The following is a 14,446-nucleotide window of genomic DNA, read 5'->3' as shown; positions in this document are numbered from 1 at the left end:
AAATAGTATTGTGTTGGATGTAATAATGCATTTTGTATAATTAGTTACCAAGGTCAATTGTTGCCAAGATTGTTAGTTGCTAATGTATAACAAGCAAAATATTGCTGATAGTAATAATTTGCATAATATATACTGTGTTTAAAGTGCAGGTTACAGGCTGCAATGGGATAAATAAATAACAGGATCTTCTCCTCCCTGGGAAAAGAACTGTTAGTGGGCCCTCTCATCCTGGGCTCTGGGTAACTTGTCCTTCCTTTTTAACCTTTCCCGATCTGTCAGTCCTGAAAGCTAATATAGCGTGGATGTCTTCAGATGTGAGTATTAGCAGTAGTGAAATTTCACCTCTAGTCTCATAATTTCATACTTTTTAATGAGATTTTTTGTTTCTTTGGATACGAAACTTAAACCAGATACTCAAGCTATTCAACAGTGCTGGTAGGACGAGCATTCTGTGTTTTGAACAAATGTTTCACAGGAAAAATATATCTCACTTATCAATGATAAGAGCAAGCAAGTATTTATTTCTGGTTTGTCATTTTCTTCATGAGTTTTGCCTTTGTCATTGTTCCCTTGGTCGCAGCTTAGCTATATTCCTGAAAAATCAAGCATATTATTTCCATGTGCACTGAAAGATAGAAAAATAATTGCAAGTTGCTACAGAGAATCGAAAAGTAGAGACAAGTAGGTGCTACAGCAGACAAATAGGGGCTACAAGTATTAAATCCTACTTCGTATATGATTTGCTTCTTTCCACTGCCTTCACTTGCGTTGAACAGTCCTTTCATCTGCCACAGCTCGTTGACATCTACATAAAAAAATCTGGAGTTCCTATTTTAAAACCTATGTACACAACAAGCCTGAATTTGGACACCCATATGCAAAAGTGGCAACATTTACTGAAATTTCAATTCATGTTAAATTTTGCTGTTTGAGGTTTCTTGGCATATCTGGAGTCTACAAACTCATTTCATCAGCTAAATTTGACTTTAGTCTTTATACTTTGAGATCTAGAAACGAGAAGGTGAACATCATAATTTGGGATTTAGACTGTGAAAGACTGTGTACGTCACTTTTTTCAACATACTCGCCACACCTATCAATCTCAGAGCGAATTAAATTTTGGTATATTGTTTGGGATTGAAGTCCAATGTTACAACATAGCAATAGTTACTTAACGTGTCAAAGAAGATGGAGTTTAACTATCACAAGCCTATTTGAACTCAGAAAAAAAGAACACATTATCAGATTTGGTTCTGAGAAACTTCAACCAGGCACTGTTTAGTTTTATTGTTTTTGTACTGAAAAGAATAACTAGTTAGTCGTGAATGCTCAGTCACTCGTCTATATCCAGATCTGTTCCTCACTAACCATCATATGGTGTGTAGTGGAAGGTACATTGTGGATCAGTAGCAGAACTGCCCTCCCCTCCCTCCCTGCTTCCCCACTGCCACACAAACCATGTTGATAATGCATGTTTAGGTTGATTCTGTGCAAGATTGAGTATGAGAATTTTTACTTTTACCTCAAGTTAATTAAGCCAGTAGTCTGTGGGAGGAACTAATACATTTCTTAATACTGTGGAAGCCCATTTTTACACTTTTGAAGGGACTTTAAGAAATAGTGTGAAATGTGGGAAGTAATGTTTTAAGCTGTAATAGTTATGTATCGGATATCCCCCATGCATATCCGCACTTAATGGATGATACATGTACTCAACAGGCATCACAAGACATGCCAGGGCCTTTATTATTATCTAATAAAGGTTTATTATATAATAAAAACCGCTGCTGTAACTGGAATTGGTAACTGTCTCGGAAGTAGAAACGTTTGACTTAATTTCAGACGTCATCACCAATGTTTCTGGAAGGCCTGCAGCTGTGATTCATTATTTAAATAATGAAATATTGCGGTAGTTACGTATTTTTTCATGCTTAACGACGCGTTTCGAGAATTTTTCTCGTTGTCAAGTGTAAATATGTACATAAGCATTTTGTGTAGTGTTTGAGTATGTGTTATTCTGGCTCTATGACGTCATATCTCCTGTACTACGGTAGTTCGTTCTTACCTCAACAGCGATTGTTGCCTGACAGTGAGGGATACGTGTATCAAGTTTGGTTGAAGTCAGTCCAGTGTTCTAGGAGGAACTGTGGAACACACACACACACACACGCACACACACATACACACACACACACACACACACACTCAATTCCCAGAAAATCTTTTACAGACATTTTGAAAAAAAAAACTTGTTGTTTTGAAACCTGATTCGTTTATGCCCTTTGTCGTTACGAAAGTGTCTGTTTACATGACATAGCTCTAAGCCTGAATACTGTTTTCAAAGCAGTTTTGACAGAGGCTTCAAGGGCTTAAGGGTAGTATAGAAATGAGTCTAGAGCATAGCTAGACATGTATTCAACTGCCTGTGCGAGAGTGTTAAATATCTTATAACTAATATGGTGGAGTTTAAGCCTGATTATTGCTCGTCGGCCCGAGTGTTAATTAGGAAGGATCAATAAAACGTAAACTGAAGCTCCAGCGACAAGTGGCATATTTCGTTAGAGGTTAGTTTAACAAGCGCAAAATCATTACAGTAGTATACACAAGAAGTCAGGCTTTCAATTAAAGCTTGATAGAAACTCATAAGGTTAATATTTTATGTGACATAATAATTAATATTGACACCGTAACACAGTTGAATTTCATAATGTCAAGCCATTTCAGAGTATTGCTCCTGTATGAAATGTGCAAGCTTCAGTTGTTTCCATCACCCAGACACTATTGCTTGTGTGGCCACGGAACACTGGGGTGTCGCAGAGCTGGCAGGTGAGCGAGCTGAGCCTTACCGTACTCTCCCCAGTAGTCGCCGCCGCCCGAGGCCTGCACCATGATGAGCACGCCGGAGCTGCGGTAGCGCGCCCGCGCCGAGATGCGCGGCACCACGAAGCTCAGCTGGAACTGCAGCGAGTCCACGTCGGACCTGCCGGCACACCGCACAGTCAGCCACTCAGTACCTCACCTCGCAATCCGAGCGCGCTCATTGCGGGGAGTGGTGCTATCGTATTAGAATGTTCAACCGTGTTACCTACACTCCTAACAGTGCATTACATTTTAAAAGCTGTGGTGGAGGGCAGTACTTCCCTTGATGAATATCCTCTACACAAAATATATTTTATATATCAATCCCTCACCTTTCAATGCTACGTACATAGGCTGCAATCAGTGCGCGCACCTCTACAGCTAGTAACTGAAGGTGTTAACGACACCGAAGCGCCAAAGAAACTGGTGTAGACATGCGTATTCAAATACGGAGATATGTAAACAAGCAAAATTCGGGACTGCGCCCGGCAACGCCTATATAAGGCAACAAGGGTCTGGCGCAGTTGTTGAACTGGAGGGTTTTTCTCCCCTCGTGGAATGGGTGTCGTGTTGTCCTCACCATTATTCCATCATAACCGACACGAAAGTCGTTCAAGGTGGCGTCACCTGAAATACTCGTAAGACTTGCAACTCGGCTGCCGAACTTCGTAGGATGGGGCCTCCTGGCCATCAATACCACACGATCATTTCATTTAATTTTTCCTTGCGCGTGCGGTCTCGACAAACTCTTTATTACCGTTCATTCGCTCTGCTCTCGAAATACAGTTTATAAATACTAGAGGCTCACCGTCAAAGGCACAGTTCAATCTCGTAATGAGTTTCTCAATGACACCATTACATAGTCTCGTTAGATGATAATGGTGGCCTACAAATTCTCGTTACAGACGACAGCACTTCAGTTATTATTGGGACCCCTCAATAGAACTACTTTCTCACGATTCGACATAGTATTTAACTAAGACAGTAGTAAAATTTATAGTATTAACTCAATCGTTTTATGTTTCAGTGCAAAGCTTCTAACTATAGAGGCAGTATTCAACTGGTTGACTGGCACCTATTTATGCTGGTAACAAAACATCTCTGTAAACAATGTGTTATTCTTCTCTATGTGTTATTGTTGTCAGCAACTTGGATGCATGAGCTGTTAAACTGACTTGCGACATTTCTCATGCTTGTAGCCTCTTATTATCTTCAGGATTGTATGACTGATATATTTCGCCACTCTCATATCTTCTACACACTAATGTGAATAGTCGCTTTGTGGGCACTTTACCCAATGAATTTAGAAATTCTGATGGAATTTTATCTATCCCTTCCGCCTTATTTGATCTTAAGCCTACCAAAGCTCTTAGATTCTGATTTTAGTACTGGACCCCTATCTATTTCCCGTCGACTCCTGTTTCTTTTTCAGTAATGTCATTAGACAGGCCACTTCGTGTGTCGTGTACTCTTTAGTAAATTATTCAGTGACAAAGGATTTTAGGAGCTTCCGAGTCCTCTATCATTTATGATATTGTAGCATGCCTGTACCACCAGATGCTACAAGGAATGGAGGACGGTGGCAATTTGTCAGTATCATTATAGCATGTCTGTCTTAGTCAAAAGATGATTGGTGTGTTGGTGTGTGAGGGCAGTGGAGGGGGGCTTTGGGGTGTGGAGGAGTAGCAGCCATGGCGTTTTTCAAGATCATTCCGGCATTCCCTCCCGTGAGGTGATAAAAAAAAGAACATCAGGGTAGTCTGATGTGAAGCCGAGCTGAGTTTGTTCAACATCCAGTGCAGGGTTTTAATCAGTGCACGACTGTGCTGTGTTAGACTACTTGGCTACTTGGGAAAGCATAATGTAAGACTACAAGTTCAGTATACAGTATATGTATGAAAAGTATATTCCTGTGTTAGCATAATCGTAGCCAACCATCTCTGATCTTTTTGCAAAACCCGCATTCCTCAAAGTTAGATACAGATTTAGAGGAAGAGGTTGGCGTATCATGCTCCCCCCACCCCCACCCGACCCCTCACACACAGCCTCACGCACACACACGCACACACACACACACACACACACACACACACACACACACACACACACACACACACACATCTTAAATGTTACAAAACAGTTTAGGAAGGGTTTATATTTTTTTATATACATAGATTAGTACATTTCCCAACCAATTTTTAGACTAGACAGGACCACCCACAGAGAACATTCCAGCTATGAGAGCAGAATTTGGGTGGACGTTGTATTTGGCACACATTAGCGCTGATATTATGTGTGAGAGCTCGACCAGACCTCATAAGTCTCCATATAAAAAACATTTCATCATTCGCTTTTACCAGATTCTGAGTTCCATTCTATGGTTTATGTCTACTTTGTGCTTCGCGGTGTGGAGTGTAAAGACATACAGGATGTGGAATGTAAAAGTGGCCCGTTGTACGCAGCGGTAACGTTCCAGTGAGTGGGCGTCGATAATAATGGAAAACGAGAAATGCCGCCCAACAGTCGCACAAGAACTAACCATTGCCTCTGCTGCACTTACACTGCGTGAAACTTCGTAGTTGTGTTAGGCAGCTGCAGTCCAGCCAGTGGAGCTTGTCGAAACTAGTTGTGTGGGTCAAATGGCTCTGAGCACTATGGGACTTAACTTATGAGGTCATCAATCCCCTAGAACTTAGAACTACTTAAACCTAACTAACCTAAGGACATCACACACATCCATGCCCGAGGCAGGATTCGAACCTGCGACCGTAGCGGTGACGCGGTTCCAAACTGAAGCGCTTAGAACCGCACGGCCACTCCGGCCGGCGCCTCGTTGTGTGAAGCCGGGTTAGTGTGAGAGTGTGATAACAGCGTATTCGTCCCTGGAGCGTTTTGCCACTGAAGTGTTCATTCGCACTGGATCTTTTGTGAAAACAAAGAATTTGTTTTAGGAGAAATTTCAAGGGCGTTCTGTGCCAGCAAATGGACCACACAGGAATTGATTATAAAAACGGTGGCGTACAGGGTGGGCTCAGTAAGCTCCCAGGACCAGTCTACCACCTGTCTGCACACTTGAATTAAAGAGGCTGGCACATAAGATAATGACATGAAGTCCTCGTAAGTCAACCAGGAGATTGAGTCAAAAATGGTTCAAATGGCTCTGAGCACTATGGGACTTAACTACTGTGGTCATCAGTCCCCTAGAACTTAGAACTACTTAAACCTAACTAACTTAAGGACATCACACACATCCATGCCCGAGGCAGGATTCGAACCTGCGATCGCAGCAGTCGCGCGGTTCCGGACTGCGCGCCTAGAACCGCTAGACCACCGCGGCCGGCGGAGATTGAGTCAAAAGGTTCATTCGGATGAGAGAAGTTACAGACGTCTGTCAAGGCGACATAAGGTAAAACCGTACCGGGTAAGTGTTGTGCAAGAACTGAAGGAGCCTGACCTGCAGAAGAAAGTGGATTTCTGTTCATGGGTATTAGGAAAGGTTGCCTGTGGCGTCTTGAACCCACTAAGGCTCATCATGAGTGACGAGGCTACATAAATTCCCAAAACAATCGGTATTGATCGACAGAAAATCCACACGCTGTCCACCAGGTACCTTTGCATGACGAGAAGATTGATGTTTGGTCTGCCATTTCCGCCACACGCGCTGTGGGGCCCATATTCTTTGAGACGATAGTGAACAGTGGCGTGTATTTGAGAACCTTGTTGGTGATTTATTCAAACTAGACAGAAGAGAAACGTCAGGTTTGTTGCTTTCAGGAGGACAGTGCAACATGCCATACATCAGTTACATCATTGTCCTGTGTGCATGAGATGTTTACGCCAGAGAGGACAATCAGCAAAGACTTGTGGCCTCCTCGGTCACCGGACTTGTTCACCTGTGACTTTCACTTGTGGGGACTGTTAAAGAGAAGAATACAGGAAAAAAAACTCACAGTTCAAGAACTCAATACTGGGATTCAGGATGTCATCAATAGCTTCACAACACAAGATTTGACACGGGTGTATATGAATCTCCTCAAGCGTGCTCACATGTATGCTGAAATAGGGAGGACACTCTCAGTGGTGAGTAATCACATTCAATACATTACATTACATTTCATTTTAGGTTCACGTGTTGACTTTACCGGCTGGTTTTGCGTGTCACACCCTGTGTAATGGCGTAAGCAATCGCTTAACCGTGTAGTAATGTGAATACGATTTCATCGGCCGCAGTGGAAGAGCACGTTGTGTTTACAGTGAGAGAAATTTCTCTGACCAGTGACCTACTCTGTGCAGGGAAAACTCAGAGCAATGTGCGGTTCCACCAGTGCCTGTAAACCGGCGAATAGGGCCCTTCTGGGAAAAGTGTTGGGAGAGCTTGGGCTGCTATAGGGGGCAAACGCGAGGAGAAATTCAGCAGGTGGAACGGAGCGGCGCGGCCTGACGGGTGGGTGGCTGGGTGGGTGGGTGAGCGAGCTGTGAAAGCGTGACGTGGCGGCCGCCGGCCCCTGCCATGACCTCGCCTCGCCTCGCCTCGCCTCGCCTGCAGCCGCGGCACACTTGTCCGCTCAGCTGACTGCCCGCGTGGTCGTCACGTGCGCCACACGTGAACTGCCGACACACTGCCGGATACGGTGAAGCGAGGCGAGGGGCGGAAATGTAGAAAACATGTACCAAATATATCAGAACAAATGAATATAACAAGACAACTATGTTTCGTATTAAATTATAAACTCGATATGTGATAGTAGAAGGTCTGTACCGGTAACATTAGGTCCTCAGAAAATTGCAGGTTTTTGGGAATTAAGAAGTCACGATGAAGTTTATTAGAACATGCAAACACGTATTCAGGCGACCGCTTCCGGGACAGGGAGTATACCGGCTCTGGATCGAGTTAAGGCCCGTTTCACACTAGGACACAGGTGACGCTCGCCATTGGTGGTCACTGGTAACTGTGGTGAACACTCTCGGGTCACTGGTATCCGATACCGCAGGTATTGTCAGATGATAAGTTAGTAAAATGGCAGGGCTGTGTCTGTGGTCAGTGTTCCAGTGTGAACACTCCAGTTCAAACCAACGCATGTGTGGTGGTGATTGCTGTAAATACAGTGACCTTGTTCGTCACATGTGGCGAGGGTGAGTCACTGCTGCGTCACAGTGACTCGGTGAGAAAGTGTAGTATCCCTGTGTGAATGCTCCAGTTCAAACGAATGTATCTCTGTAGATGACCATCGCTGGTGACCGTCACCAGTGTCTCAGTGTGAAACGGGCGTTACGACAAAAGGTCGGCGCGCCGGCCAGCATGGATATGATTTTTAGGACGTTTTCCGCATCCCACTAGATGAATACTGGGCTGGTTCCGATGTTCCACCTCAGGTACATATTACGTAAATATTTAGGACACTGTCACACTTGCACAGAGTTTACTGTGTGTGTAAACAGACTGGGTACATTGATTCTGTTCTTGGGGCTGAATGAGAAATTAATGGTCTTAGCTGCTTGGTCTCATGAAACGCTTGTTCAACATCAGCATCACCAGAACATACAAATCTTATCAGACACAATAAGGAAGAGGAGATTACTACTTTTTTGGATATATTTAAAGAAAGCATGACGACAGACTCACCATACAGATCATCAAATATTTTAGGGAAAATAAATTAACAAATAAATTGACTCAAAACGTTAGGAAAGACTTGGAATGGAACTTAAGTGTTCTGTACAGTGCTCCCGGACAGTTTGTATCGTCTGGCCTACACATGCAGCACCACACTTACGGCCTCTCTCCTCAATCTACTTATTGTTTAATAAATAATCCTTTGAACAAACAGACGGCGTCGCCATGGGTTCCCTTTGTCCCCTGAGGGGGTTAATCTTTTTATAGGGTACTTTGAGGAGGAAGCGCTTGAGTCTGTTGTTGTAAAGCTCACGGTTTTCTGGCGTTATGGAGATGATACGTTTAGTGTACGGCCTCACTGCTGGCAAGAACAGGAGAAATTCCTTTGTCACTTAAACTCATTCCATGAGAATACCATGTTTTCGATGCTGATTGAGAAAGATGCGACTTTATCCTTCCTAAAAGTGCTAGTGCGCCATAAGAATAGTGAGTCATTGGGACATCCTGAATCCAGAAAACCCACGCACACATATGTGCATCTCCAGCCGTCTAGCTGCAATCATCCCGCAGAAACCGCTGGTGTTCTGAATACCTTAACACATCGCGCACACGTAATATCGGACGACTGGAGAAGGTTTCTAAAGGGAATGGCTACACTTCACGTCAAGTAATGAAGGCCATGTACAGCTACAATAACGCACTGAGGACGCTGATGACGACTATGAATCAACTGCGTTCCTTCCACATGCCGGGAATGTGTCTTCTAAAATTGGCAGATTGCTTGGGAAAATAGATTCCTAGGTTATCGTCCGTCTACCAGCGAAAAGCTTGGCTCTGGTTCAAATGGATCTGAGCACTATGGGACACAACATCTGAGGTCATCAGTCCCCTAGAACGTAGAACTACTTATACCTAACAAACCTAAGGACGTCACACACATCCATGCTCGAGGCAGGATTCGAACCTGCGACCGTAGCGGTCGCGCGGTTCCAGACTGAAGCGCCTAGAACCGCTCGGCCACATCGGCCGGCAAAAATAGTAATCTAATAATTAAAATTATCCGCTCACAACGGGATCGACGGGGTCATTCGATACTCAATGATTAGGTCATCTCTGACGTCCACCACCGAGGGCAGCACACACAACTTGGCTGTCCCGGGCATGTCATTACCTGACTCACTGCATGCGCGAGATTCGAGACAAATACCGTGAATTTAGCTGGGCTCTTCAGTACTTGTCTACTCCCATCAAGGTGGTCGGACGTCTCTGGGCCGAAATATCGTGGCAGACTGTAGACAGGATCCGGGTGCAGAGCCGAAAATTATTAGAAGAAGAAATACGCCGGGAAATTTTCAGAAGTTACATCAAACTTAATAAGTTCGTTTTTCCTAGCGAAGAATATAAATGAAACCTATCGAAAGAAGCAAAGCGATATCATTGAAATTTTAAGGAACAAACCGAAATAGGTAAACTTGTATATCCTAGACAGGTAAATTCGCTATTAGTTTGTTTTCGCAACAATAAGATTGCGAAGCTTAGTTCTGTTATTGATGTAATCTTCCGAAAATAGAACTTAGAACTACTTAAACCTAACTAACTTGAGGACATCACACACATCCATGCCCAAGGCAGGATTCGAACCTGCGAGCGAAGCGGTCGCGCGCTTCCAGATCGTAGCGCCTCGAACAGCTCTGCCACCCCGGCCGGCGGTAGTTTTACAGTTTTATTATTAGTATAAAATAGATGTACTTCAACAAAATCAGGTGAATCCGTTTTATCCATTCTGTAGTTATCTGAGAAATAGAATAAGAATTTTTGGAAAAAGCGAATGACAGTTACAATGAAAGTAATATGCCGTAGGGTAACTGTGCACTCAGAAGGCTTATAGAAACTTGCAAGTAATAAAATAACATTTCGAAAGAAACCTAAGAACTCTGGAAGCATCAATGACTGTATGACATTCATAGGAAGAGTGAAAGACCCATGTTTTAGAACGTGTGCCAGTATCGTTCAATGACGTGAGCAGCAATTCCAAATTGTCCACAACAGTACAAGAAATAATTCAGACAAGCGGGTCCTAGCGCTATTTGTATACGTGAAGTTTGCAGTACTTAGAATGTTTGTTTCCATATGCTCTTGTGCTCACGCCACACCTCACCGGGTATAAATCTGTGCAGGTCGGACGAGAGACTCAACTTCCGGTCGTTTCCTTTTCATTTCAATCCTTTACGGTACTTGCAGAGCTAGGTAGATGTCACAATGACTACTAAAGCCTGCTTTATGGAACTTCACTAAACTTTTTAATTGTCCTAGTGCACTCTTCGTCATTTCAACAATGTGATTCGAAATTTATTTCGTTCATGAAACTCCTTCCTGTCACGATTTACAGGTATGGAAAGAAATTAAGCTTTGATTGATGTACAGTGGCAAGTTTTATAATCGCTTTTCATTTAACTAGTTTTCATTTATATTTACTTTCCACCAAACTCCGATCCCAAAAGACTTGTGATTTTTCTTAAAGCGACACATGCTTGATGATTTCAACAAGGGCGATGTCACAAAAGGAGTGCTTTAATGAAACGTTTTCTTGCGTGAGCCTCACACTTTGATAGCTATTTCGAACTCTTCTGTAGAGAATGAGTTCACAATATTATCAGCCTTGTTGGTAATATTACTCAAAGAAGCTTCCTTCGCACGAAATATTGTTGTGGAAAATGCCAGGAGAAGGGACCTGATATAATACGTCAGTGGGCTCTTACTCAAGAGTTCCTGGAGAATGCCATGCATCAAGTATCGTTATGTTGAAGGAGATCTCTTTCGTAACTAGAGTGGACTGTTAGCGGATGTGAAAACACAAAGTTCGAGACGAAAGCTAGAAGATTAAATCCGTAAACACGCAGTTATAAAGCACATTACTATTAGTAATTCAAACCATTTTCTTCGTTAGTCACTGTTTATTACGTCCAGTACAACTTCAGCAAGCACGACCAAATAAGCAGTGGAAAATTACGTAGATCGTAATCTTTTTGCCATTAGTGAAATGTGAAAATGAATTTCTACGGTTGCAAACTAAGTGACCAGCAAGTCCAAATGTACTGTTGATGGAAGTACTTGCTTATGACTATGTATGGTGTCACATGGTTTGTTACAACCTGCACTGAGAGGAACAACAGCAGTATCCATCTTCATCATAAAATTTCCTAGCACAAGGCGACACACGATCCATTTGTCCCTGTGCTCGGTATTGCAAAACATTTGTTTGCCTCGTTCTTTATCTCAGTAATATAGTAATTTGCGTAATGTTGTACCAGATGATGAGGTGACCATTGAAGCACGCAGTGTTGTAGTAAATTTGTGACCAACATAGAAACTATGTCGTTTAATGTCTTGTTGTTAGTCACAGTTCCGGTTGATATTTACATTTGAGTCATAAAAAACATGATTCTTGTACTGTGTAAGCACCATAGATAATAGATATAGTAGCGACGTCGTTAGACACTCATTTTTAAAGCAGCAGAAGCTATTGCGTGTGTGTGTGTGTGTGTGTGTGTGTGTGTGTGTGTGTGTGTGTGTATGCAGGCGTGCCCAAAGCTGACCAGTTTGAGAAGTTGCTCTGCTCTCTACAGTATATTAAAGTAATGTTTGTTTATTTTATTGCCTTAGTTGAACAAATATCGCTATTTGTGTTGTATCTGTGATGTAAATTTCAGCACCTCAGTTCAAAAGAAGTTTTTCACTTTTAGTGATTATGATTTTAAGTAAATTTAGTTTTTGTTAAAATTTAGTAATGGATTGTTGTCCTCCTAATATTTTACGGATTAATTAAACATTTATTTTATTAAATGATAACCAAGGCAGCTGTTTCGAAAAAGTTTTAAAATAAGATTTCTGTGAAGTAGAATACTGATTTCAATGAATTACGCAGTTTATCCTGAATCTAAAATAGATTTTTTAATAAATTAAACATATATTTGGAAAATAGCTGTTAATACTGAAAAGAACGAAAAGAAGCTAAACTTACAGTTCAGCAAGCGGTGGATATTGTTGCGAGTTGCCTTTATATCTGCTTCACTTTTACAATTACGTGGAAGTTGAACCATTTTATAACGCTCTGGCGCAGGAGGAGGCTTTTCAGTTACCTTCTGTAAGCTATAATAATGTATATGAATTTAACTGAAATTCAAGTTTAGAGTTTTTGTCAGATCTGAACATAATTTATACTGTGTGGTTCACAAAGTATTTGTGAATCATAGAAGTAAGTGAAAGTGGTTATTACAACATGGGTAGCTCTGCCATGTGAGAAACTACGTAGCAGATGTCACAATAACTGTCCTCGGAAAAATTTTCGGCAGCCATGAAATTTCTTCCTCCCCGTCCAGTGGCTGGACTCAGAGATTACAAGAAACTCTGCAGTGACGGAATTTCAAACCATTATTGTCTGAGACATCTAATTCATTAGTTCGAAGTAACTAAGGCGAAAATATCGCCACATGTTTCATATGGAATTTAGACTATTTGCAAACTTAATTGTGAATCGTCAGAAGATATAAAATATTTAGAACAGACATGCAGTCACCTGCCATGATATCCCTAAAGTTGGATCGGGTAACACAGTACCTAACAGTTTGTTAGTATCTAAGAAAAGAGCACTTTTACGAGGCAAATTTTATTATGGTCAAAGCTCACTGATAAGAAATATTTGCACGAGAAATTATTTTTAGTTTGGTTTTCCTACGAGAATATTCTCATGATCTGCTTAATTTTCGAGACTGAGTAATTGAAGCAAGGTATCTGGCGACGGGTTTTGAAAACGCCTGCATCTCTTAACGTAAAAGGTGGCAACGCGTCAGCGATAGTACTTCCTTATCGCAGGTATAATAGGCACTATATGTGGTGATAGAATGATTGCGTCAAGACGTGTTGCATCACTGCTGTTACATTAAACTACGGAAGATGTTAGCTGTAGTGTTTCAACATAAAGGAGTCACCTCATCACTCTTCAGCAAGCCGAAAATTGATCCGAATACATTCCCTAATGCGTAAGCTCGCGAAGGCACTCATTTGCAATCTTTACCAATGCCTGTTAGAAATCAGAAAAAAGTAGAAAGCCTTCAAGTAATAATATTAACAGAAATTAACGACCATTCAGATATACCGAAATCGACATTGTTTCTATCGTTATTTACGTTTTGATTACGTTGCACATACGCAAACAGACGCCTTAACATGTTATGAAATGATGTGGCGTACATTTTCCGTTATCCTAAGAGTTTTAAGGGTGAGAAGTGCTCTTTTAACGTACAGTATCTTCTTTCCGTAAAATTCTTTCCTGTCAATTATTGGTTCAGTTCTTTCTAGAACATTGCCAAGTATGATGCTCATTTGTTTGTATACTATTATGGATAAGGTCTTCAGTTACATGTACAGAAAAAATGAAGAAGGAATTTTATAGGCAACTGTGAAGCCTAAAATGCCCCCCTGCATGGATACAGTGGTATTTAAGTCATATGACTGTGATTACAACAGCGGAAAATACAAGCGTGGGTTGTGAGAATTTTGCTATTCAGAATATCCCATATGCTGTAGTATTCAATTTACTGTCAAAACAAAAGTAAATATTAAAAAACGAATCCTTTCAAAGATTTACACAAACGTCAAGGAAGCGGAGTTTTTCGATACTTGAAGTAGAAAGAAGAAGGTAATGAAACATGCGATTACATGTGAGACAGCTTTAGGTTGTCGACGTTTCAAGTGAATAAAACATTCAAATCCTGAGGAATCCTTTTTTCATAAAGATCCAAGGGGCCACGGAAGCCGTATAAAGCGACATAACAAATAAAAGCAGAAAAGTCTGAATAACAGAAAACTATTTTCAGTTACTGAAGCGACCAAAGAATTATTGGGAAGTTGTTATTGAAGATCAGTACGGTTTATTTAGTTAGTCAAACCTTTCATTGGATGGCCTCTCTAGGA

General features: G+C 41.7%; 1 protein-coding gene across 1 annotated transcript in view; it reads right to left on the bottom strand.

Annotated features, from left to right (window-relative positions):
* Positions 1–14,446, bottom strand: part of LOC126457269 (protein takeout) — a 66,901-nt gene that overhangs the window by 19,624 nt on the left and 32,831 nt on the right. Inside the window, exon 4 of the mRNA XM_050093433.1 lies at positions 2,847–2,980. Coding sequence (XP_049949390.1) covers positions 2,847–2,980 — 134 coding nt within the window. The remainder of the gene's footprint in view (positions 1–2,846; positions 2,981–14,446) is intronic.

This window comes from Schistocerca serialis, chromosome 2 (genome assembly GCF_023864345.2).
Source record: "Schistocerca serialis cubense isolate TAMUIC-IGC-003099 chromosome 2, iqSchSeri2.2, whole genome shotgun sequence".
Taxonomy (NCBI): Eukaryota; Metazoa; Arthropoda; class Insecta; order Orthoptera; family Acrididae; genus Schistocerca; species Schistocerca serialis.
Note: the sequence above shows the minus strand (reverse complement) of the source record. Positions and strands in the feature narration are given on the sequence as shown.